Raw genomic sequence first — 25,319 nt, forward strand, 5'->3', positions numbered from 1 at the left:
GTTTCCTTCTCAGCTGCCAACACAATGGTTGCTCCACAGGCTTATGGTGTTATCTGGTCACTGCAAATAGCAGAGCTTCCGCTCCTAAATGTTTCTTGCTACATGGGCTCCAGTTTCGACATTTAACACATTCACTGCTGCTGTGACCAATACCTTCAAAGTGCACCAGAGCAACAATGGCAGATGGGCCTTTGAGTAATCTTTCGTGTGGAAGTGGTATGCTAGATAGAATCTCAGGCCCAAGTTGGGCTCCAACACCAGCTCGGCCAGCTCGATGAATAATGCCTGTTGGCCCGAGCCTGCCCTGTGGGCCAGGTCAGACCTGGGCCTTTGGGTTGGGCCAGGCCTTCGCACATATGTACTAAGGACAATATAAGGTTCAACAGTTTGCTTTACCTGCAGCGGGGTCCCCAGAAATATGCCGAGAAGGCTGCTTCACCAAAGTAAGATGGTATCCTTTGCCAAGGTTGTTTTTAAGAAACAGAGATGTGCCACAGCATCGTAACTGTCCATGAGAAATGACTGCAATACGGTCCCCCAATACATCTGCCTCATCCATGTGGTGAGTGGACAGCAAAATGGTCCTTTCTGTCAAGTGAAAAAGCACAAAAGCAAATACAAAAGTAGTTTTATATACCAAAGCTAGAAGTCATAGGTGCTGTGCCACTATAAATATTCAAGCAAAACACAGACAAGGCCAAGACATGTACTAGATATAGTTGAAGACTGGGCATATTGGTACATCATGGCAGATGGGGGATTGCACAGCACTGATGGGACACAAGGAAGTAACATACACAGAAGCGCGCTAGCAACTATCAATTTATTCCCTTGTCAGCAGAATAAATACATATAATAATAATTAATAATAATATCTGGGGTTTAACGTCCCAAAACCACGATATGATTATGAGAGACACCGTAGTGGAGGGCTCCGGAAATTTCGACCACCTGGGGTTCTTTAACGTGCACCTAAATCTAAGTACACGGGCCTCAAACATTTTCGCCTCCATCGAAAATGCAGTCGCCACGGCCGGGATTCGATCCCGTGACCGCAGAATAAATACAGGAAGGTAATGACAAGGGGGAAAAAACGATTAAAAGAGAATAAACAAACAGATCGTCCACCAACAATAAAAATGGCTTTGTCACACGTTCAAACAACTGCGCTCGACCGCACACAGGAAAGGCACAATTAAAGCACAAAAAAATAACTTCAGATTAGGGCACAAAGAAATAAATTTCTTTTGCAGTGAGGAAAACAGACAGCATTGTTGCACACATGCTTCCCGTGCTCACAATCTCAACAGGTTCCATAATATCCCGTTTTATCTAGCAACAATCTTTGCTAGATAACACGGGTTTTTAAAGTGTGGCCAACATCCGCAACCTCGACAATGAATCCGAAGGTATCTAGTTACTGTTCTGAAAACATTTTAATCATACTCCCTTGATCTTCTGTTTGAAGAATTCCCATTCTATTTGACATGCTTGCTACATGAAAGCACAACACAGTAAACCATTCCCTCTGTACATTTCACAAACATTTTTCTAAGATGTTTCACTAGATCTCATTTCAGTGTGACATGTGGATTTACCTTCGCACACCATAGCACTTTTTACAGTGCCAAAAAAAAAAAAAACTCTTTTATGTTACACCATATAACAATTTTCTTTCAACTGCGTGCAATTGAACAAACATGCGGCAGCACTTATATTTTGAGCACTCTTTTAACATTCATTCAAATTTACTCAATAGACATCACTAAGATAAATTATCTATGCAGATGGATATCATGTGCAAGAAAGCTTAAGTAGCACATTCGCTAATTAAACCAATTACGTAAATTACATTTTATAAAGTCCATGTTTACGATAGAAGGTTGATGAGAATACTCATGAAATGTAGGGGTTTACAAACAGTAAAATTTTAATGTATGAGAAAAATGAAGCCTGAAGTGAATATCAAATCAAACATGGACTATATATACATGAACTAAAGTACAGTGCAGAGATGAAGATACTATTTCCGCCGTTCAGTTTCAGCATTTGTGCAGTAGCCTGGATAAAAAAAAACATGTTCAGATAAAGGCACCGAATCAAATTTTCTTTGATTGTGAGGACACCTAGTACACTGTTCCAGCATTTTCAGCTTGTTTTTAAATACTATTACTTCACTTTGGTCAGCATCTGTGTTCTTTTCCACAAAGATTTGACTTGGCCAGACCAGTTTTCATCACATTTTCTACAGCACTCGAATGTGCAGCCGACCGTATCTGCTTTCAAAAGGATGGGGCAAGAAGCGTACTTGGCCCCTCTCCTCCCACTCTCCTCTTTCCCAGGTAAATATGTCAATGAAGCAGTGCATGCTCAAACATGCTTTGACGATGTCTGCTCAGTGTTAGCCGCCTCCACAATGCTGGCATGCAAAGCATGAAAGCGTCATGCAGGCAGCTTGCAATGCAGGGAACCTTCTGCATGACATGGTGGGGCACAGAAAACTACCTTCAGGGCATACGTAAGAAAGATCCATTAATATTACCATGCCATGTTAGAACAAAACTTCGCTTCAGTTGTTGGATTTGCCAGGGTGCAGTCAACATGTACTGCCTTCAAAAGGGGAGGGGAAATGCAAGTGCCCCATTGTGCCCGCCACTCACACTTAGGTAAATATGCCTATGAACAGTCAGGCATTAGGCCAAGGCACTTCTTTACCCATTTGAAAAACCAAAAACTAGGGATGGGCGAATATTCGGGCGTTTTGAATATTCGAACGAATATTACAGTATTCGAATTTGCTTCGATACAAATTTAGATTATTTGAAATTTCGAAGTATTCGAAATGAACGAATATATGTATACATTTGACCACACGTAACCCCCTGTAAAGGTGGTTTCACCGCAGCGTCTAGTTGCTGTGCCGTGAAACAACCCATCCAGGGGAAATCTGCACTTCCGCGAAGCCGCACTTCAAGGTTAAATGTACATATTTTTTTAGGTTTAAAAGCGTGTTATATGGGCTTATATGCACTAAGTATGGTAATTTTTAAATTGTAACGTATTGCACCACTTATAACTTGCACCCTACTTCTATTCAAATCTTGATACTATTTAAGGCTGCTTCATTTGAAACCAAAAAAGTGACATTCACTCATACCTAGTTCCAATCCTTAAAAATACTGTGCAAGGTCATGACAACAATGCTCATTTTTCTTAATAATATGCGGTAAGTACTATTCGAACTATTCAATTCGAAATTATACGACCAAATCATTATTCGCTTCGAATTCACTTCGAACCTCGAATTCACTATTCGCCCATCCCTACCAAAAACCAATAGATTTCTGTGCCACCGAGATTTAAACTTCGTATAATCCCAATACAAGGCAGATGCTCAACCATTCGGCTACCACTGCAGCGTTCCCCTTTAAAGAAGCCACTTGTGGAATTGCTGCCATCGGAGTGGCCCCCATCATAACATCAAAGAGTTTATGTTCTCATATTTTCCTCACACTGTCACCGAGCGGAAATCAATGCTGGCTGACATCTTCACAGTTGATTCTACAAGTGAATTCAAACATGCTCTTACTTCATTAATCAGTGTTTCCATTGCATATTTCTAACTTCTGACTGTCTTCTAGGCTACATTTTACTTCGTTAAATAAATTTTTCTGTTCATGTTATCATTCACTCAGTTGTCATACCCTGTGCTAGTTTTTGTTCAATTTGCAAATAATTTCTTTGTTACTTATAACTTATACTGCTGTACAATACAACAAAAACATGTTCTTTGCATTTATGTAACCCAAGCTGCATCGTCTTCTGGATCATAGTATATCCTAAATAAATCAAATGAATGCAATGAATACAATAAAGATGACCTGCATAGCCTTCTGCTATTCACCCCTTGGTGCATCACTATATGGTGCATGAGACAACAGTAAACCAGAAATAAGCCAAAAGTGATAACACCTGTTCACTACCTTTGATGTACAGCTGCTACAAGTTTGTGCAGCTCTTCCCAAAGTTTATTGCAATAGGCAGTTATGAGCTTCAGAGCAAAATTTGTTATTCCTTGCTTCATGTAATTTTATGAAGAAGGAGGCTGTAGCCTATACACACTTATAGCAGTACAGTATAAGAAAATCAACAGTGTCATTAATTTAATTCATTATTTTTTTCAGTATTCCCCACATTCCCTATCTAATACCCCTTTTGTAGGCCCCATAAGAAAATAAAGTGACCGTAAAAATATGTAAAATCTTTCATCTAATACAGCTCAGCAACAAAATGGCATGTACTAGAGTACAAATGAGAAACAAACATCTTGTGCAACATTTAACATGGCACTAATATGTGGCATTCAGGCAAGTGTTCTTTAAATAAGCATTCTGTTACAATATCAAAGTTAACATATATGCTACAAACATTGCACGTCCCAAAACAATTTCAGAGAATCACTGTGCATGTAATTTATCATATTTTGTGTCGTTATAATTAAATGTCAAAGCTTTGCAAAAAACACTATAGCCTGAAAAACGACATCAGAGAAACAAGAATGTAAAAAATCTAGCAGAATCAACTGTAGCTGACATCTATGTAATGCAAAGCATTATGCGAATTGTTCTGGTGTGCTTATCAAGCTGGAGGGACCATACATATGCGATGAAATCAAAACACGTCAAGCACCTCGGCGTTCTTCGACGCTTCAGTTTGGCGGAATTACATCATACTGTCTCCGGATTAGGCCCACTTTGCTATGAGACTGTCTGCGGGGTTAGCGCTCCAACAAGAATAGGCCGAGCCAATACATAGTATATTACCAGAGTCCTTCAATCTGGTAATACTGAACTGGACTTTATTTGTAAGACCAACAAAGCAGGTGTATCAAACCAGGAACCCCAGAAAAGAAGGCATACTCTTCATTACAGGAATTGAGCTCTTGATGATTAAATCTTTTGCACCAAGCATATTCAGGTACTGTTCGTTGTTTCACTGCATACTTGTGCAAAGAACAGTCAGCAACCAGTGCATCTCTAGATCTAGTTCAGATGGGGATAAACATAAACCATGGGAACACGCCACTCAGTGTATGTGGTTTCTAGTGGATCATTGGGTTTTTGGCTAGCAGACATATAGATGAGCAGCAACAGGAGTCCAAATGCTAAGAAACTCTCGGTTATCACCTCAGGCAGCATCTGACTGTAATATAAGTTCACAACTCAAAGGGCAGAGAAGACAGGACTACTTTGGGTTTGCCAAGAAATGCAGATTGTGAAAACAAAGCTGAGGACTAGTATGCTGGAATATTTCACCATTCAAATGCATATTTATAAGGTAAAAAGAAAATATCACCCACCTTTTTTATACTTGAGAATGAGGTCCCATATGGCACGACGAGAGTAGGGGTCCACACCTGCTGTTGGCTCATCCAGGATTACCACACGTGAGCCCCCAACAAAGGCAATAGCCACTGATAGCTTACGCTTCATGCCCCCTGACAGGCAGTCAACTTTGCTGAAGCGCTTTAGGGGCAATCCAAGATCCTGGATAATCCTGCATAGGCAGTACTAGCATGTCTCTCGGAAATCAGAAACTAGGGTGCACGCAGAGCATAACCACGAGGGCGCCACTATTATGCATCAAGATATATTGCATGCTGGTGATGAACAAGAAACTCTTGATTACTTCCTTCATGTCCAGAGCAGCGCACTTAGCATCAGCTTGCTACACCTCCAATTTGGACAGCCGCAGTTGTCCAAACTGAATCTCTTCAAGAATTAAAAAAGAATAGAGGCCTTTATGCGAATGGTGCTAAATCTAGTTTTATGGGCATTTTTCATGCTAGAAAAGAAGGTTCCCTTTTTTTTTTCATTGTGAACAAATAATTATTGAAGCAAAGCTCTCTTTGCCCACTGTCCTGAAGTTTCACCTGGGTCGGCCAGTCAGACAATAGCTGGTCGAGTTCTTAATGAGCAGATGTTCCCACACAATTAAAAAAAGAAAGGGCATTTGGTGGCAGAATTTAGTTAAATTTACTTCAGAATACCAGCCTGATGCTCTACTCATACAATCATAGCTGCAAGCACTTCTTATTGCAAATAATTATTGCAATTAGTACAAAATGTCAGCTAACACTGTCACTTGAAACGCGGCCTTTCCCATATCTGATGTATGGGTCATTTCTGAAGAGGATTTGTCATCACGATTCAAACATATCGATAGTGATCTCCAGAATGACTAAGATCTGGACGCCAATTCTAAAACATAGTGATTTTGTTTCACAGTTATATTTCAAAACTTGGTGCCCAGATGGGGTGCCTCCCGAAAAAAAAAAAAAAAAAATGCTTGAAACCAGCCATTCAAGTGTACCTTCATGAAGATACTTAGTAAGAAAAAAAAATTACCGCATCTCCACGAAGTGAATGATGATGAGTGGGTGAAGCACGTGGGGATAATTCGGTGTTACCGTAAATCACCCGTGACTCTCGTGTATTTTTCACTGCTGCGTGCATTGTGCTGTCACATGTTGGTGTTTTTCCGGTGTTTTGTCATTTTATTTTTGTGCTTGTTCACCTTTTGTTACCCTTTAGATGTTTTGTTTTTGCAGCGTTCTGTTATTTTATTTTTGTGCTTGTTCACCTTTAGTTAACTTTTTTTCACAGATGTTTTCCGTTTTGATTGCACACGGTGCTGTTAACTTTTTGTCACAGATGTTTTCGGTTTCGACTGTACACAGTGCTGTCGGTTTCGGTTTCGTGCACCGTGACGGCCGGACGTGGATGGATGGACAAGCCTCGGCCAACAAGTGGAAGAAGACTTCTCCTTGGCGCAAGCACGTGCTCACTTATCATCATCAAGGCGCTCGAAGAGCAAGAGGAAGAAGACTTCTCCTTGGTACGAGCGATGTTGGTTTAAATTTCGGTTTTGTGTGCTGTGATGACCGGACGCGGATGGGCAGACAAGCCTCAGCCCTAAGGTGTTTTACCCCTAAAAAATATAGGACGAAGAGAGTCATGTGTGGGCCGCGTGTTTGAGACCCTGGAGTTACAGCATCAAAAAAGTGCATATAATGCCTTACAGATGTGTAGTGGGTACCTCACTTCTCTGCAGAATGATGAATAATGTCATAGTGGGTACTTCCCTACTTCGAAAAATTATTTACGGCACAGTGGGTACCTTGCAACTGTACTTGTAGTGGTCGCCCAAGAGAGTTTACAATGGGCTCCAGGAAGGCCACTCCTTGAGCTTTCGCTGTGACTGTGCAGCGTGTTTCAAGCAGGCCTGGCATTTTTTTATTGAGTTTAGTTTGCTGACTTTTAATAAACTTATCCAGCTGATTAGAAAGGGAAAGTGACAGCCACCTGTTTGTAGCACGAAGCCACAAGGAAATCCAAACGGGTTTCCATATGGATTTCTCAGAAAGAAAGCTTCATAGTAGCTGAAAAATTCGTCCTGGTCTGGGGATCGAACCCGGGATTAATGCCTTTCTGGGGCGGTCGCTCTACCAATTGAGCTGATTAATCGGCAACACGAAGAGCACAGACACAGTATAATGTAAACTGGTTCTGCAGAATCTTGCAAGGTGGCGAAAGGGTTAAGAAAAGGACAGTGACAGCCACCCGTTTACAGCACGAAGCCACAACGAATTTTTCAGCTACTATGAAGCTTTCTTTCTGAGAAATCCACATGGATTTGCTTACAGATGCTGCCCTGCCCTGCCCTGCCCTGCCCTGCCTTAACTTTACACATACCAAAATTGGCATGTGAGGGCATTAGTGCATGACAAACACAATTAGCAGGTCATTACATGAATAGCTTGAGATACTTGTAAGGTACGTCATGAAAATCCTTTCCCTCAAGTCTCGTGTGACACATACCCACATACCACGGCCCATGGAATGCGGGTATAAGCCACAGGCGATTCATAGTTTACAATAAAACCTCATTCATTTGAACTTCGTTATTTCAAAATTTCACTTAATTCAAAGGATTTCTGCGGTCCTGTATTTTGCAAGTAAATTTGAGTGGATAATTTGAAGTAATGGCCAGCACCAGCCCGGTTCATTCGAAAACCTTGAAAGCCATGTGCCAATTCCCTATCCCGATTTCCCGTGAAATCCGCGGAAACAACAGCCCTTAGGAGCCACAAGGCGATGCAATGTAGCGATACTAATGAGTGACAGCTGAAGCACCCCAGGCTCACTGCTGCCAGCGCGAAAAAAGAAAAAGCGGGCTCGTGGTCAGCTGAAATGTGCGCCTGCGTAAAAGAAGGCATGCTACACTACAACAGAGTGATGACACGTGGGCAGCATGTCACATGCTTCTCGCAACATCAGCACGTCATGATTCACCCATTCTTTCTGGGAAAAGACAAAAAATAATAAAAGACGGTCTGACGGAATATGCAGGGATGCAACAGCCAAAATCGGATTTGGAGCAATTTTCGGAGCAGGAAAATCTCTCTTTTGGAGCAGGAAAATCCAAATTTGGAGCAGGTTACAGAAAAAAAAAACTCCGTTTTGGAGCTCAAAATTCCAAATTTGGAGCAGCTTCACAAACAGAGCTTGCTTTTGGAACAGTAACAAAAAAATATATGCGAACATTTCGATGTCACCACCACAATTATGTTTTCAGTGCATAACATGCTGAATAATTCCAGTGAATTCTCCGGAAACCAGTAAGGCCTTGTGCATTGGTGAATTTGCACCAAGGTCCTTTACACCTGGCCTATACGCCACTGGCTGATCACGTCATTGTTGCAATCCACTTCACTCAGCACCGATGCGCGGAATTTTGTATTCCGCCCTGCTAAGAAGGTCTTGAGGAGAAAGTCCATTTTAAAGACAGCCGCCATATGTATATATAGTTCAAGAGAAAAGTCCAAGTCCGGTGTTTATATGTTGTGCAACGTCTAAGACAAACCAGCCAATAAGTACAATCTTCATAAGTGTGTCCTCCCCCTTATCTTTATTATATATATATATAGAAATAGAGAGAGAGAGAGAGAGCGAGAGAGGGGGGGGGGAGGAGGGAGCTATGTACAGCGAAAGTCGGCGTCGTTTCACTGAACGCCGTACCTGTCGCCGCGTAGAGCCGAACCCTTGCTAGTTTCGTGCAGCGCGTCTCCAACAATGCGGACGCCATCACTCCCGGGTCGGTCGCGTGCTCTACCGTACGACAGCTTTTCCCGAGGAGTATTCCTACCCGCTCCGCTTGTGACTGCATGTAGGGATACGGCAAAGATTTCGTTGGGTTAACAATGGTGAGCTGCTTTCGTTTCTGCAAGCGACACGCAATCTGCGTTTCCGCTCAGGTGGCGGCAGCCAACGGCATACTTGGGTTCGTCGCCTATATTATGCGTGCAATATATTAACAGTATAGTACCAATAGCGCTATGCCGCACGTGCTACCGAGCAGATATAAAGATCCTGATCGCGATAAGGTTGCTGGCGATAACTCGTACTGACGTGCTCGTTAGTATGTGCCAGCAAACATTCGCGCCAGGAAAGCGGTGACCGCACTCGCGTCGACGTCAAAATGATTAGTCGACCAATGTCCACATTTCCCCAAAAACGGAAGGCCTTTTTCGGCACATTGTGGTGTCGGCCTCACCACGAGTGGGGGGGAGCAAGTACCTTGATGAACTCTTTCGGCTGAGGCGGTCAGGGTTTTCGCGTGTAGTACTTCTCTAAACAACACTTTACTCGTCAGTAGATTTAAAAATACTTTACTGTATACAACCCGCGAATTCGTGCACGTGATTACTGCTATTTGAACAAAGGCAGCGTTGAACCGGACTCCACCAAACAATAACCACAGCCCCACTAAGATTTGCAGCACGTGTCAAACGGCTCGTTTGTCAGTTAACTTTCTTTATGCGGTGCTTCCACATTAAATGGGCGCTCACCCTTGCTCATGCTGAATGACCCTGTAAAGCAGCGTTTGAACCAGCAGTAGAAACTTCATTTAGGCCCATCGGTCCACCGGAACAGATCAACGTCTTGAGTCAAGCGCCACTGGGTGGAATTGGATTGGATGAAGGTGCCTCTGGTGCTTCTCCCAACATTAGGGCGCCAATACGGGCTTCGTTTTGCATTAAAACGAGGCTAAAACTAGCGCAACAGAAAAATTTTGCGGTTACCGGGGGTGTTTTGGCGCAGCGTGGCGCAATTTCGAGAAATATCGCGGTTTTGGCGCAGCTTGGCGCAGAAAAACGAAATTGTATCAAAATGGCGCAATTGGCGCAGCTGTTGCATCCCTGAACATGCGATGTATGCGAACCTCCGACTGGCGGTTGCTCCAGCAATTTGCGCACGTGCACTGGTGGCGGAATTCTTGCCTGCAATGCCTACTTCGAAAATTCAGTTCGAAAACTTCAACGATCATGTTTTCCAGCCAGAACACATCGCGAATTCCGTCACAATGGACAATATTAAATTCTTTATTTTACCAGAAAGAATGGGCGAATGGTCGCATCAGGACGCGTTGACGCTGCCAGGAGCAGGTGACCTGCTGCCCACGTGTCACCACTGTGTTGCAGTGAAGCATGTCTTCTTTTCTGCAGCATTTTAGCTGACCATGAGGCAGTTTTTTTCTTTTCTATTTTTCCTTGCACTAGCAGCAGCAAGGCCCACCGCTTCCCCGGGTTTGCGGTGAAATTGGGACCGGGTATTGCTGGAAAACGTAACTCTTGGAGCTGTAAACTAGTGAGCAATGCAAACGACCACCTCTACTTACTTTCAGTTAAGTTTCTTCCATCCCGCTTTTTGTTGTTTCGTTAATTCGAAAACCCGCTTAATTTGAATATTTTTCACAGTCCCAGTGACTTTTAATTAACGAAGTTTTGCGGTATATCGGCTTAGGAATGATGATAAAATACTTTTGAAATCTTAACGCAATGCCATAAAGAGCTTGTGTTGCAGAAAAACGGGTGCCGGCGTTGGCAGCATTGTCAAGGAAAGAATGAAAATCACGGTTGCAGCCGGAATCGAACCCAGGCATCCTGCGTGGCAGTCAAGTATTCTACCACAGAGACACACCTGTGCTTGAACCTGCTTAAGAAAAAGACCCTGTAAAGGTGTCATATTACGGCAATGTCAATTGTGGCTCCAGTGTTCACTATCAGCTTTGATAACAATGTAATAAACATTACATATGAACTTCTATCACTCACCAAGCTATGGTCAGTTATTGCTCAACTCTGAGGAATATGGCAAAAATTGTTGCAAATCATCACACCGTAGTGTGCAGGTCTTTTCGATAAAACTGACACCTGTGCTCTAACGTGAGTACCGACATTACATCAGACCATAGGATACCCTTTGGGCGCCAGTGTAGTCGACGTGCCTGGTAAGCCCACTATCAAGCCCGTAGCCAGTGGTGGGAGTGGGAGAGCCCTAGGGGTCCACTCCCGTTTTCCTCCTCCCCTCCCCCTTCTCCTCCCCCTCCCCCCCCCTGCATAAAATTCCTGGCTATGGGCCTGCGCATGACATACCCATAACTACTCAAAGACCACAAGGAAGTCGGTCCAACTCGCAATGCTTGGCTCAAAGCAATAAAAAAATGTGGTATAAGCCGCTACTCGCCTACTGCTTCGCATCACATCGACTCCCAGCATGTGTGGAACCTGCCAGAATTTCTTTCATAAAAAAAATGGCACAAGCCCTTCCCTATCGGGGAAAGGGGGCAAGCAAAGCTTGACGTGGGCGACCTATTGCTTTTGTTTCCTTCTTTCTTTCTTTCATGTTGCACAATGCTCCCTCATAACATAATTTTATTATAGGTAGCAGCTGTCTTCGGAACGCCATTTTTGGGCTGAGTGAGCATGGCATCTTTCATGTTCTTTCCAGCGTTCGTCAGCCTCTAGAATGGCTCAACAAAAGGACCATCACGCAATCATGGAAATGCGGGTTAGGAATTCAATTTTCTCGAAGTTGGAATTTTCCTGAAATGTGCAATTCCTGATATCGACCTTACGCATTGTCCAGCAGATCACTTTTAGTCCATGAACACGTAATATTTCAATGAAGCGCCCAGAGCAAGTGTACTGCTTCCCAGTTGTTTTTTGTAATGTCAGTAGAACGCATTCATATGCTTCAGTTCAGTTCACATTGGGCAAACATGGGCGCGTGACTTAGTGTTCAAAGCACTCGCTTTCACTCTGAGGCAAAAGCCAGTCAAAAAGACGCCGCACAAGGGGAAGAAGTGACACACACAAGGACCTTGTGTGTGTCACTTCTTCCCCTTGTCCGGCGTCTTTTTGACTGGTTTTTGCCTCAGCGTCATGTACCAACTGACCCAGACTTCGACCTTATTGCACTCGCTTTCAGATAGGTCCGACACAGGTTCAAACCTCAGCCCCAGAAAGAAAATTTATTTACTTTTATTTATTATTTCTTTGGTGTGCGCCAGCTGTGGGTGAGGAGGATTTTTTGGAACACCACCATCACCAGCTTCACAGGTCTTATATGCCTTAGGCAAGATTTTTAAATGCTAACTAACTTAATAAAATAAGTAGTTGCTCAAAATAAAAGATACTCATGAGTAGCATGAGCAATGCTCATAAATATGCAATGGGTTTGTGTAATATCCCATGTTATTTTCAACTCTTGGTGATGTTTAGTCGGAACCATGGTGTAAGACATACACTCTTGAGGACAACGATGAGGCACAATCCACTAGACAGGGTACCAACAGCGTGTGCTCATCAGTCCACTGATTGCAGCGACTATGTATCAGCAGGGTGGCGCTACTTCAGTACGAAAAGAGTTTCGTCTCCAGCTGCTATAGCAACCAGCCCTTTGCGAGAAATCTCAATGCACTGACAAACAGGTGCATATCTTACTCAGCAAACCTGACCAGTTGTTGGGCACATGTAAAACATGGGTGCCTGTTTTTCTCTCTGGCAGTGACCTAATTTTGTGACTTGCCTCAGTCATTTCAGGTTTGCCATGAAGCACTAGTTGCTACATCAAGAGATAAAACCTTTCCTGCTTTGAAGTTATGCTGTCGTGCCAACAGATAGTAGCTGCTGTAGTGGACAAATGGGAACATGCCGTTGGTACTTTATCTGGTCGATCACGGCTCGCAAACAAGCCGTGAAGTGTCCCTACCACTGAGTAAGATAAGACAGAAGTGCCGACTCCGCCGCTGCGCAACGAATTCGCTCGGGACAAACCATGCAACGCAGACACGGGCACCTGGCTCATTCCTTTGCTCTCTCCCTCCGCTCCTCTTCATGCTTTCACAGAAGCTTTCGCCTTCCCTTGTGTTCCCAGCCAACTACTCATAGGGTGCCTCGATGTGTCCACCTCCTCCGCTACAGGGTGGAGACACTGCTTTAGCGGGTGCCAGCTTGGTTCAAACATTCATACTGACTGGCACTGCCTGGCATGCAGCGATGGAGCGCTCTCAATAAAATGAGCGGAAATTTGGCTCAGTTTATCCCTTCTGATGGTAGGGCTTGTATATATATTGTTAGTAGCCAATAGGTTAGGTGATTATTATTAAATGCAGAACGTTTCATGGCGAAGCAAAGGCATTTTGAGTGTATCTCTCAGTCTATCTAACTGGCCGCCTAGGTCTTCATGCTCTCACGGCCGTTTGATTAACTTGATGTATATCAAAATTCGCATGGCATGACAAGAGCATATGACCAGGTCATGTATGTTATGACATACATGACCTGGTCATGGTGCTCTACCAGCCGTTCTTTAACTTGAAGTATACCAAAATTGGTTAGCTCAAGGTTAGCTTCACAATGGCATGTCCGAGCTTCGAGTCATTTTGGGGGGAACGGGTAAGCGTCTGACTTCACACGAGTTTGTCAGTGATGACTTGGTCAGGTCAATCCGGATTAGCTTAATCTGGTTTAATTCAGAGCGGCTTCATCTGGCCATACTCAGTCATCCAACCGGCTATGCAATCTCAACTTACTCAAAATTACCTTGTTCAAGATTAGCTTAATCCAGGCTAATTTGGATGGGCTTAATGTGGATATCCTCATGTCATCCAACTAGCTAGGCATTCTCAACTTACTCAAAATTGACTAAATCAGGATCAACTTAATCCTCCGCCTTAAACCAAATTAAATTAATCCAGTCGGATCTAATCTACCTTACGGCTAGGCCATCTCATCTTGGTCCGGATTAGCGTAATCCAATATAGTCCACACTAATCCGGCTTAACTGGCATCCATCAGTATTGATTGGTATCAGCTAGTGTTGATTGGCTTGTCAAATCATAATTAGGCTGGGATATACTGGATTAACTAGGCTTTTTCTGAGCTTAAGTTGGCATAATCCGGTGGCTTAATTGGTATGGATTAGTATCAATCAGTATTGATTGGTATCGATTAGTATTGACTGGCTTGACTAAACTCTACTAGCCTGGGCTATGATTAACTTCTCTTGGCTATGCTTATCTAAGCTTAAATTGGCTTAAGTAGACACAGGCAATCTGGGCTTAGTTTCTGTTCACTCCGGACAGTATATAATGAACAGTACCCCTGTAATAGAAGCTTGACACAATGATTATCATATACAGCAATAGCGAGACAAGTATTTAATCGTGCATGAATTTGTTTAACAGGATGTTTACAGCCAGCAATAAAAAATGCACGGTCATATGCTACGACAAATCAATATACTGAGTTAGCAGGGACAGTTGCGCGAGTTGGTTGAAGTTCATCTTTAAAAGGCGATAAAAAAACCACAACAGACAGGTAGGAAGCGCGTCGTCCTGTCTCCTTCCTACCTGTCTGTTGTGGTTTTTTTCTCGCCTTTTAAAGATGGACAAATCAATAACTCGTCTCGCATATCTTGGTACTGTCTGTCGGATGCCAGCGGTCACGTTTTACTTGTGCCTCCCTTTTTTTTTCTTCACTTGCTGTTACGAGGGAAGCAAAACATCCGTTGGCTTTTCGCATGTTTACCAGTACACAGTGGCACACAGCAGCCTGTCATAGCGGTCAAAGAACTGATCTAATAACTTAAAAACCAACGAGTTTGCAGCGCTGTCCCCGCGCTAGCCACTGCACTCCGTCAGACACTTTAGAACCAATATGTCTCCCCGTGAAGAAACGGCGCCGCAGAGTGGGTCAAAAGGTGTCTTCACCCTGGAAGCAGCGGCGCTGGCATCGAGGCTCCCTAACTACTCATAGAGTTACGGTATATGCTACCTAAAGGTAGCAGATTTGCGCATCTGTCTTCCAAACGCCACTAGCAACCATGCATTGCGGAGAAGCTGACGCTCGGGCCCATTGTTTTGTATTTCTCGACACCGCCGCTGCAGCGAACTGAATTAACACGTCATCGACAGTCAATGTTTATCGCCGGCCTTCGACACGCCAGACAGGTTAATCGGCAACACGGTAGGCATGTCGCCTGCAAAAATGGAGTGCGACTTCACCGCACAGCTGTGGTTGCTAGCCGGACCTACGCACAACTCTGCTACCTAAAGGTAGCACATACAGTAACTCTAACTACTCACAATGAGTAGCGCCATCTGTCAAGGCACATGGAAATCATTCAACAACCTGCCCTCATGAGCACATGCGCTGACTGGCAGAGGCTGGCGGCGATGGCAGCAGGGAGCAGTGTGCGCGGAGCAGATGACAAAACGAGTGGGCAATCAGATGCTCGAGGACTGGCGCCTCTCCTCTGTAGCTTTTGTTCATTCATAGCGCCACCTGGCCAACATGCTGTGAAGCAAGATCCAGCGTTGCAGAATGTGTTCCTTCCAGACGAGCGGAGTCGGCACTCCTGTCTGATTTTACTCCGTGGTCTCTACCTAAAGAGTACGTATCTTACACCATGGTTGGGACAGTCAAAACAGTGACAATGACGTTTGGTTACAGTTTAAAGTATACCTGCCATGAATTTTCAGTCTCACAATTTTTGGAAATTTTACTACAATGTTGGCATATTTGTAGCCAGGATCTTTGAATGGCATCCTTTCGTGTGTGATTTCAGCAGGGGCATTCTACTGCCGCACTGCACGTGTGCTCACTACATCAAGGCACCTTGATACTGTCGGCATATATGCCCTGCTCAAATTACTGAAATATGAATCTGTAGATTTGTAGAATGGTTTGTGCAGAATGTTCCAGAACACTGTGCCCCACAATATCAGGAGGAGCTTCTGTCAACCGCAGTGTGGCATTGCTCCTGGTGCTGTCCACTATCCATCAGTGTATACCTCTGCATGTATAGTGTGTGTTTCTTGCCATGACTATTGCGTGGATTTAGTGCATCATGACATTCTAGCTCTTTTTAGATTATGTATACCTCTGTTACAAAGGCACTTTCTACTGCCGTTGAGTTAACAGTGAAGCTGCAGTTTAAATTAACAGCAGTGTGCTTGGAGTTACACAGCACTTGGTGCACTCAGTTCAGTTAAATTCTCTGGTCCCGTGAGATCAACTTGTAAGCAACTTAAAGCTTCCAATGGTATTGTACTGACAATAACTACTAATATTTAAGTATTGTATGAAAAAAGTTGTTTTCATGCAGTTTTACTACAGCATTCATTTATCTTTATTCTAACAGCAAGTTCGACAGCAAAAATAATGAGAAGCCTATACGCTAGTCATCTTTGTTACAAGCGTGCATTAGGAAGTGTCCACGCTGCTTTTTGTCATGTGCATGGCTCCACTCAATGGTCTTCCCAAATTCATATCAGTATCTAGGCCATTTGTTGTCAGCACTCAAACTGCATTTTTGATGCTGAATTTCTTATATGAGACAAAGGTGCACTAGCCGTACAAACGGACAGCACCATCTCATTAGTTGCGTGCCTGGACTGAGTTCCCCAGCCTCAGTTTAAGCAAATTGCCGTTGGGATGTCAATAGAAGTTTGACCTGCCGTGTAACACTTCCAACTATGATTGAGTTCAAGTGCCATTTGGTTCAATGGCAGTTCAAAGTGCCGCTGCTGCAACAGGTGTATAACTTCAACATTTCACCTTCAACTACAGTGTCTGCACTATGGTGCAGCATTTAGTTCAGTGCACTCAGTGTAGAAACTCAATTTTAATTATTAGTTAAATAATTATTGAGTCAAATTACCAAATTCTACTTTGAAGATAAAACCCACGAGGGCAAAAGTTCTGCCCTTAACTACTTAGTGGCACATATGTATCATCCCCATCTCAACATGTGCACTCATTTAAGAACCCTTCTGCTACTTCACTTAGCAACACAAAATACAAATCTAGTTGACCAAATTTGTACTTGCTTTTCTGTCTCATCTTTGATGTTGATGTCTGGAGTATGCTTTAAACGGGCATAAAACCACAAGTGTTCTTCCACAGTCAACCTGGCAAAAGCAAAAGAAAATTAAATTTATTAAAGAAACTATTGTTATTTACATTCATAACTGTCCCTCTTTTATATGAACAAAGCTGGCAGCAAAATCATGTCAGGAAATCTGCTTGCAAATTCTGAGGAATGCATACCACATTATTGAACATAATCTATTTCTATGTACTCAACTGGCTCGTTTCTTTTTTATCAAATATTTTTTTAGTATTTACAATCAAAGATCATTACTTGGAAGGAATAAGCGGCCTCATTCACACTTTTAAGAAACAAACTTTTTAAGCATTCATGTAACACAAAATTTTATAATTATTTTGCAATGCTCAATTGAAATTATTTGTGTGATGTAACAAATGCATGTGGGAAAGTCCTTTTTCGTGAGGAAAAGTCAACTTCTTGCAAGGGAAAGCCAACTTCTTGGGACGTATCGCACTGCTAAATGTTCTATATATCAAGTGTTCCGGCTATTTTTGGTCGATGTAGCTGTAACTTTTCCTATGCATTGATGTAAAAGCATCGTCGTGTTCGAAAATAGTTCGATATAAAGAATAATTCGATTAACCTGAGTTCGATATAGTCGGGTTTGACTGTACTGCTTTCTGACAACCGATTTACTATTTCTATGTACTATGTACGTCTATGTACTCTATGTACTGCATGTATATGTATGTGCAAATAAGCTCTGGCTGACAACCTAGATGACAATGCGGCACCCATCCTGTGTTTACTTTTAGTTGCTTGTTTCTGTCTGTACTATCAAGTCTTTCCTACAAGCTATTTGAACCATAATGCAAGATGTTAGTCTTATATATACTTGGCAAACAAGCTGAATTTTGGAATTTTGCACATTCGCTACAACATACCACTAAGGTATGATTTATCACCCAATGCCAAATACCACCAAAATATAACTGAATGCCAGTGCCAGGTCCACTTACTCATCAAACAACACATTGTGCTGTGGGCACATGCCCATACTTTGTCGAATCACATCCATTTCAGTGCGAATGTCATGTCCATATATTGTAGCATATCCAGATGTTGGTGGGAAAAGCCCTGTAAGAATTGACCTAACCAGAAGAAAATGTAGCAACCTATAAGCATTTTTTTCAATGGCAAAAATAAACAAACTCATAAAATGCAGGTATAAATTTGTCTTTTTTGAGAGTTTGGAAGATTACAGTCTAAAGAAACACATAAATGACGACACTATATTACTTTTATTAATGAACATAATTCTCATAGATAATATTAAAAAACGTATAAAGTTGCATTTGCTGAATAAAATCATTCTTAACAGCAATAATTTTTCCTTGAGAAAAAACGTAACCTAGAAGCTAACTGTCAAAAAATTATGCAAAGGAGCTGTTACCAAACATTTATCGTGTATATGCATAATTTACAAGGAAAACCACTCTATTGACACTTAAAACAGTCATAACAAAAATGACAAGTGTAACTCTTCTATTTGTCAGCTAAATTCATATCACAGGAGCACCTACATTGTAGTAGTTTTTCCAGCCCCATTGTGTCCAAGGAAGGAAGTTATCTGTCCCTCATACAAATTTAGGCTGAGCTTGTTTACAGCAAGTTTCTTGCCATCTTTGTAAATCTGGAAAAGTGACAATGATTAAGTACAGTTAAACCTCTATATAACCAACTTCAATATTATGACATTCTCAATATAACATTATTGCACCTTTAATAATCCCATGTGTACAGAGCACCACGTATTTTTAATTTCAACCTCAGTATAACAAAGCATGTTGATCTGCTATTTCAATATAATGAAGTTTCACTGCTGCCACGAAGGAAAACTGAGGCAATAAATTGGAACTACTTCCGATGCCCATAGTCAAATTGTTTGTTGCATGCTGTTTTTGCAAACACATCTTCAAAATCATGCACTGCGTTACGGAGAGTGGCTGCGAAAGAGGAATAGCACCTTTTGCAGCAGTGGCTGGAGGGCAAGGGTACACGTGAATGCTCTACTCCGCACCGCTGGAGCAGGAGAGAAGAGCATGCGAAACATGCGAGTACACTAGCGTATTGTGTCATGCATTCTATGCAACAATGCAATTCCATATTTCGTGCTGCGTGTGCCTTGCGTCAACACCCAATTTGGTGGTGGCGTCGCCATAGAGGCCAATTACAATGACATCTCACTTATCTTGCAAGCGATCTCAATTATTCAGGAAACAGACATCACTGACAAAGCTAGCAGTATCTTGCAAGAAATCTCTACAAGTGAGAAAAAGGATGTCACCATTTGTTTAGGGTTATCACTGAGCTCGCTCTACATGGTCCCAAAGTTAAAATAATCTATTCTTTATTCGAAGGATAAATTTTCAGTGAGAGCAATAGGAATTAACAAGTGCTTTAACTGCAAGTAAAATTTTGTTTAGTGAGTACACTGCTGCAGCATGTTTTAATGTAGCTGACTGATTCTTTTTTAGCTGTTCACAGTTACCCACTACACCGCTACCAGCTCTATAAATTTATGTGGGTGTCCCGCGATAAAACTGACAAGATTTCTGTTGAAATTATGTATAGCGGCAACTGAAATTTGGTATGCCATACAGAATCCCGCTCAATTCTACAGACTTATATAAGCATGACACCATGCGGGCCAGATTTCAGGCAAGGCAAACAGAAAATGTCGTCACTGTGAACAAGGGTGCCACAACACAGTTTATCACCTCGCTTTCATGTGATTGTAAACTGAAGCTCTTTTGTTTTTGTGGCGGACGTGTGACAGACTTCGACTTTGCATATTCATCGGACCGAGTACAGGGCAGTGTTGTGTCACTCTAGACAATACACGAGGTTGTGATGGAAAGCCACTGTGGTAAAACGTGCGAGAGTTTTGCTTACACTGATTACCACTGCACATTGGACCCTGCGCATTGGACCTTTTTGGCTTTACACATGCTGCACTGCTGCTGCGACAAGAATTTTATTGACACAGTTTTCTTATAATGAAATTAATTTTTTTTTTTCGTGCTGCTCTATCATTTAGTATTTCATGCAGCGCCTTCCTTCTAAAAAATTGCAGTGATATTTCACTTCGTGAACATGGATTATGCGCAATTGTATGGGCGCTATTCCTTTTTCATGCACTGCTTGTAGAATGTTTTATAAATGCTTTGATCGTGTGTACAAGGTGGCTGCAAAATTCTGTTATGCCAAAAAACAGCCATAGTTCTTCAACAAATGAACAAAATGAGGCAAGCTTTAGTTTATTCGAAAGGCTATTCAATTCTGTAAAAGAACTCAGATTTTAGCTTCAAAATCTCTGCCTTGGGCCTTGATACAGGCTTGAAGACTCTTCTGGAAATTTTTCAAAATAGACGTGATGTATTCTGGACAGATTTTGTCCCACGCCATTCCAGAGCACATTTTAGCAGTTCGATGGATTCCCGCTTCACTGCCGGTCGTTGATACTGCTTGTCTCCGGAAACCGTTTGATGACATGATGGACTTGGAACACGCTGCAATCTGAGCATCTTTGCGATGTCTTAAATCATCGTACCCTGCCTGTGGTAGACGATGATTGTGTGGTGCAACATGGCAAAGACTTTGGGGTCCGTCAATTCGTGCTCGACCTGCTGCTGCTTGCAGCGCTGCTCAGTTGTTCTCGCATGGCACTCGACCTCTCGATCACCAGACATACCCAGCACATCCATATAACACAAAGAGCCCATAGCTACTGTCAAAGGAGGTCAACCTAACGTGCCGCCAGTGCTGGGCAGTATCGAAGATACATGTATCTTAGATACTATCTTAGATACACTTTGGGTATCTTGTATCTGTATCGCGATACGTCTCGAAAGACGAGTATCTGTATCTGTATTTCCAATACATTCGATAATGTATCGTGTATGTTAAGATACAAGATACTTCTATCGCGACACAGCCGTGCGAAACAATAATCGCTGGCCAAACTCCGCTTCTCAAGCTGGTACTGGTGCCACTAAGCGATCTGAATAAGTCTAAGGGCAGTGACGTTATTTTTACGCCAGAGTCGTCCAGTGAGGGTAGATCAGGAAGACAAGCACGCGGACGTCTACGCCCAGCCCACGTACCTTTTGTTTTCTCAATTTCTTTTCTTTTTAGTTGCTCCAATGCCGCTACACTTGCTCATAGCCACTGTCCTGCGCCGCGTACTCCACTGCGTGCGGCGTCTATCGCGCAAATTCTGATGTTGTTACAGTGTCGTTATTGCAGATTCTTTTGCGTCTTGATCCATAACGAAATGTGATGCGTGCAAGAATGGGGTTGCTTTGCGTCGCGTGGATTTTACATATTAGCGATTTAAAAGATCTCGAGGATATAAGTTTGACTTGCATGCAATGAATTAACTTATATGCAAATAAGATTCTAACAACTTTAGCACCACAGGTACTGATGCTAGATCTAATAGAGCAAGCGTTCACCTAACAGAAAATATCTTGGCGTACGGTATTTTCCACTTCCATCTGCATTTATTCAAAGAATTTATGAAATCATAATTTGATTATTAGCACAAGGCACAAGTGCTTTCTTAGCTGTAATTTTGCGTCACATACATTACCTAGGCCTCTGCACTGTTTTTCCGGTCTGGTCACTGCAGTATGTCTTTCGTAACGCGCTCCCAGAAAAAGATTGCTGCTTTATTCTTCTAACTGTCTGCTTTATTTCTACTACTGTTTACACATTTACACGTTGCCAAGGCGATTTTAAAAACAAATATATTATTATGCGGGCGTGCCTTTAGTATACAGCACAAAATATTCTACTTACCGCTTAAGAAAATAACGAAAGTGAGTTTGCATTATAAAAATGGAAGAGCCATCTTAAAGATGTTAGGAAGGGGATTCCAGAAACGTTGTTTTAATGAATGCTCCGTTTTACTCATGAGCGTCCCAACGAGCCATTTCAGGCAATTTTCCATAGGCACTAAATTTCACATTGTCTCAACCAAGCCCTTCGCCGGGGGGGCTGGGCGGCTAAGGGCTTGGTTGCGGGGGGGAGTGGCCCGGGCCACTCCCCCCCCCCCCCCCCGAAATTTTGGTGAAGTAGGTGGTTATACCAAAAATAAATAACGAAAATAGGTGTTTTTCTCAAATAGTCAAGGTTTTCAGCAAGTGCCCCCCCCCCCCCCGAAAAAATTTTTGGCTACGGGCCTGGTCTCAACAGGTTAGTTGACGATACTTCGTGATCATAGCTGTTAAGGGCGCCGTCTGTATCGTGTTTCTGTACTCATTCAATGTGAATGTTTGATAAACAACCACCTCTCTATTTTACTTATACTTGTTTTCCGGTTTTAGGCCTTCTTAAATATTTTTCTTATTACTAATCGCTACGTAAAGGGAGCTATAAGCGGCAATGGCGCGAATAGCGGCGGTGTCCTGCGATGCTTCGTGCAGCTACGTAATACGTCTGAGACATTTCTGTGTTGCACATGTTCTCTCGTTCAAGAAAAATTGCTAAAAGATTGCACGTTAGTGAGTATATCAACAAAGAATCCCTTATGCCAGCAGCTAAGTAGAACATGGAAATTCATTGCAGGTTTACGTCATCTACATATACAACAGGGGTCTCAAACTCAGCTTATAGCCGGCGGGCCGCAGTCACGAAATTTAGCTCCAAAGGCCCGGGAACAGTGTAGATGGTGGGGTCGGAGAGAGTTTGAACAAAATGACGTTGCCATTTGAAAGGAGGCCTTTGACATATCTCATATATAGGTCATTTCTGAAGGGGATTTTGAGTCCGGATTCCAGAAACAACGATACGGATGTACATAACGACTGAAATCTGGACGCGGATCGAAATATAGAGTTTTTGTTCCACGGTTATGTTTCAGCACATGGTGACCACGTGTTCCTCACGAAAGAAACGCTTGAGAGCAGTCATGTCTGTGTAGCTCACTAACATACTTATTTAGAAAACAAAAGCACATGGAACGGAGACGGTCATGTGTGCCGGCCGGGCCGCTATCGAATGGTCGCAAGCCCCGTATACACCATGCGTTCCCCGCGCCACTCCCCCCTGCCCCCCCCCCCTCCTATAGGAAGAAAAAAAGTCGCTATTAGCGTTGTTGCTGCTGTACACCTCTCCGGATATACGGTATTGTGCAAACTGTCTTTTACGGACAAGGTAAAAGTCCACACCGGTATTTGCGCCGTCGTGCAAAGGCTTCTTATTTACGTTATTGTGATTACATGGCAAACCCGCTAGCTGGTCGCAAGCTGAGCAGCGACTCCCATCAATTACAAAAATGACAAGCAAGAACCGCTGTCAGCGAAGTGTATGAAGAGTTGTCCTGTGAACAAGCTAAAACAAGCCCCAATAGGTTGTTTTGGAAGGAAACTAATGTACTTTGAGCAAGAAGGGCAAAACTTTTGAGATACTAACAGACATTTCTTGCAAGTGAAACTAAATAGGTCACAGTTCAGAAATTTTCAAGGAGACATCTTTGTGTATAGGCGTTTGCTGCTACTTTGTATGGATCTATAATAACAAATTTGAAAATGTATCGAAGTATCTGAAGATACAATTGCCAAGTATCGTATCGGATACAATTAGTACGGCAGTATCTTGTATCTGTATCTCCAATACGTTTTGCCTCAGTATCTTGTATCGTATCGCGATACAATTTCAAAGTATCTTTGCCCAGCTCTGCGTGCCGCCATCTAGCCTCCTTTTCCATGATGCTCCATGACCTCCCCCCCTCCCTCCCCACTTAGTCGCAAGTTTTCCATACAATCCGCAATGCATATCCCTCCTTCTACCTCCAGGTGCCCCTCTCCTTTGGTGCTTGCTACCCTCTAAAACCTCAGACATAACTTTGCCAATTTTACAGACGGGGCTTATACACTAGTGACTATACTTTGCATAAAAGGCCAAATTTCTGCTTTATCAAGTGTCTTGTCTTTTTTAGCCCTATGGCTAATGATTATCGTAAGATGTACAAACAATGAGATGGAACATTAGGATGCGTTTACTCAATCTACTTTAAATTGGCTCAATTTTTCTTCTCCTGTCAAGCTCTGATTACCAGAAGTTAACTGCAGTAGACATCAACTTTTTGTATTTAACTATCCAAGAAGTTACTATTCAATTTGTATTTATGTATATGAGTGTCTACACTGTGCTACCTTACAGTCATAAGCCAACAGAACTGAGGTTACCAACGTATAGTTAAAGCAGCATCAATAGTTGGACCTCACAAAAGAATATGTCAGAAATTTATTTGAAGTTAAACGTTACCTTTACTAGGTTGTCGATGCAGACACCAAGTGGTAGTTCTGATGGGTCTGGCTCAAAAAAGCCAGTGTCAGCTGAAACCACAAACATATTTCAGTAGTTAGGCAGCCTAAAAATATCACCATGCTGCATAACGGACCATCAATAAACATTTCACTTCACACCTATGTGTGCTAGTGGCTTTAGTAGTTCTCATAGTGAACAAATTTCTATAAGCTTACTAAGCATAGAACAAAGTCTGGCTTTGGTAGGAAGCTTTTGTACACTTTGTTCGAGGAAAAGCAGCTCTTCTGCTATGAATTTATCTCATTAGTGGAAAGAAAAATACAAGTCACCTTTGAGCTTTCATCAACGTCAAAGAAAGATTTAGGGTGCTCACAATACAAGAAAGTACCTGTTCGACCTTCCATTGCACAAGCCTGCTCTTCTTCAGTAACAGACAAGTGTGCCACGTGCTTCCGCAATAACTTCCGCCAGAAGTACCGCAATGAGCCATACTCAAGGTCATGTCTGCCGCCACCAAACCAGTAGCTGTGGGTCAATGGGAAATACCATGGTCTAGGGAGACCATATGAGCCTAAGAGACAATACGTAGAAGTAATCATAATTGAGCAATGCATGTATGCAAGTATTTTTCATAATTATCAGGTTGCAAAGCGTACGTTGGCCTGCCTTTTAGAACCACGCAATAGTATTTATTTCAAGGTCTGCACACAGATGTGAGCATTCATTAATGCACTGAGGTAGAGC

At 42.6% G+C, this 25,319-nt stretch overlaps 1 protein-coding gene and 1 long non-coding RNA gene across 3 annotated transcripts in view; one reads left to right on the forward strand and one right to left on the reverse strand.

Moving 5' to 3' along the window:
- The window catches only part of LOC119402036 (ATP-binding cassette sub-family A member 2), a 184,378-nt gene that overhangs the window by 90,379 nt on the left and 68,680 nt on the right, over positions 1 to 25,319 (reverse strand). For both annotated transcript variants that reach the window (XM_049417659.1, XM_037669109.2), the window contains 7 exons: positions 24,964 to 25,146; positions 24,573 to 24,643; positions 18,824 to 18,933; positions 18,260 to 18,391; positions 17,239 to 17,319; positions 5,360 to 5,556; positions 397 to 588 (listed from right to left, as the gene is read on the reverse strand). In XM_049417659.1, the coding sequence (XP_049273616.1) occupies positions 397 to 588; positions 5,360 to 5,556; positions 17,239 to 17,319; positions 18,260 to 18,391; positions 18,824 to 18,933; positions 24,573 to 24,643; positions 24,964 to 25,146 (966 nt within the window). The remainder of the gene's footprint in view (positions 1 to 396; positions 589 to 5,359; positions 5,557 to 17,238; positions 17,320 to 18,259; positions 18,392 to 18,823; positions 18,934 to 24,572; positions 24,644 to 24,963; positions 25,147 to 25,319) is intronic.
- Positions 1 to 25,319, forward strand: part of LOC119402044 (uncharacterized) — a 32,449-nt gene that overhangs the window by 1,070 nt on the left and 6,060 nt on the right. The window contains exon 2 of the long non-coding RNA XR_007416824.1: positions 6,714 to 6,897. This is a non-coding gene — a long non-coding RNA (uncharacterized LOC119402044). The remainder of the gene's footprint in view (positions 1 to 6,713; positions 6,898 to 25,319) is intronic.

The sequence above is a fragment of the Rhipicephalus sanguineus genome, chromosome 1, assembly GCF_013339695.2.
Source record: "Rhipicephalus sanguineus isolate Rsan-2018 chromosome 1, BIME_Rsan_1.4, whole genome shotgun sequence".
Lineage (NCBI taxonomy): Eukaryota > Metazoa > Arthropoda > Arachnida > Ixodida > Ixodidae > Rhipicephalus > Rhipicephalus sanguineus.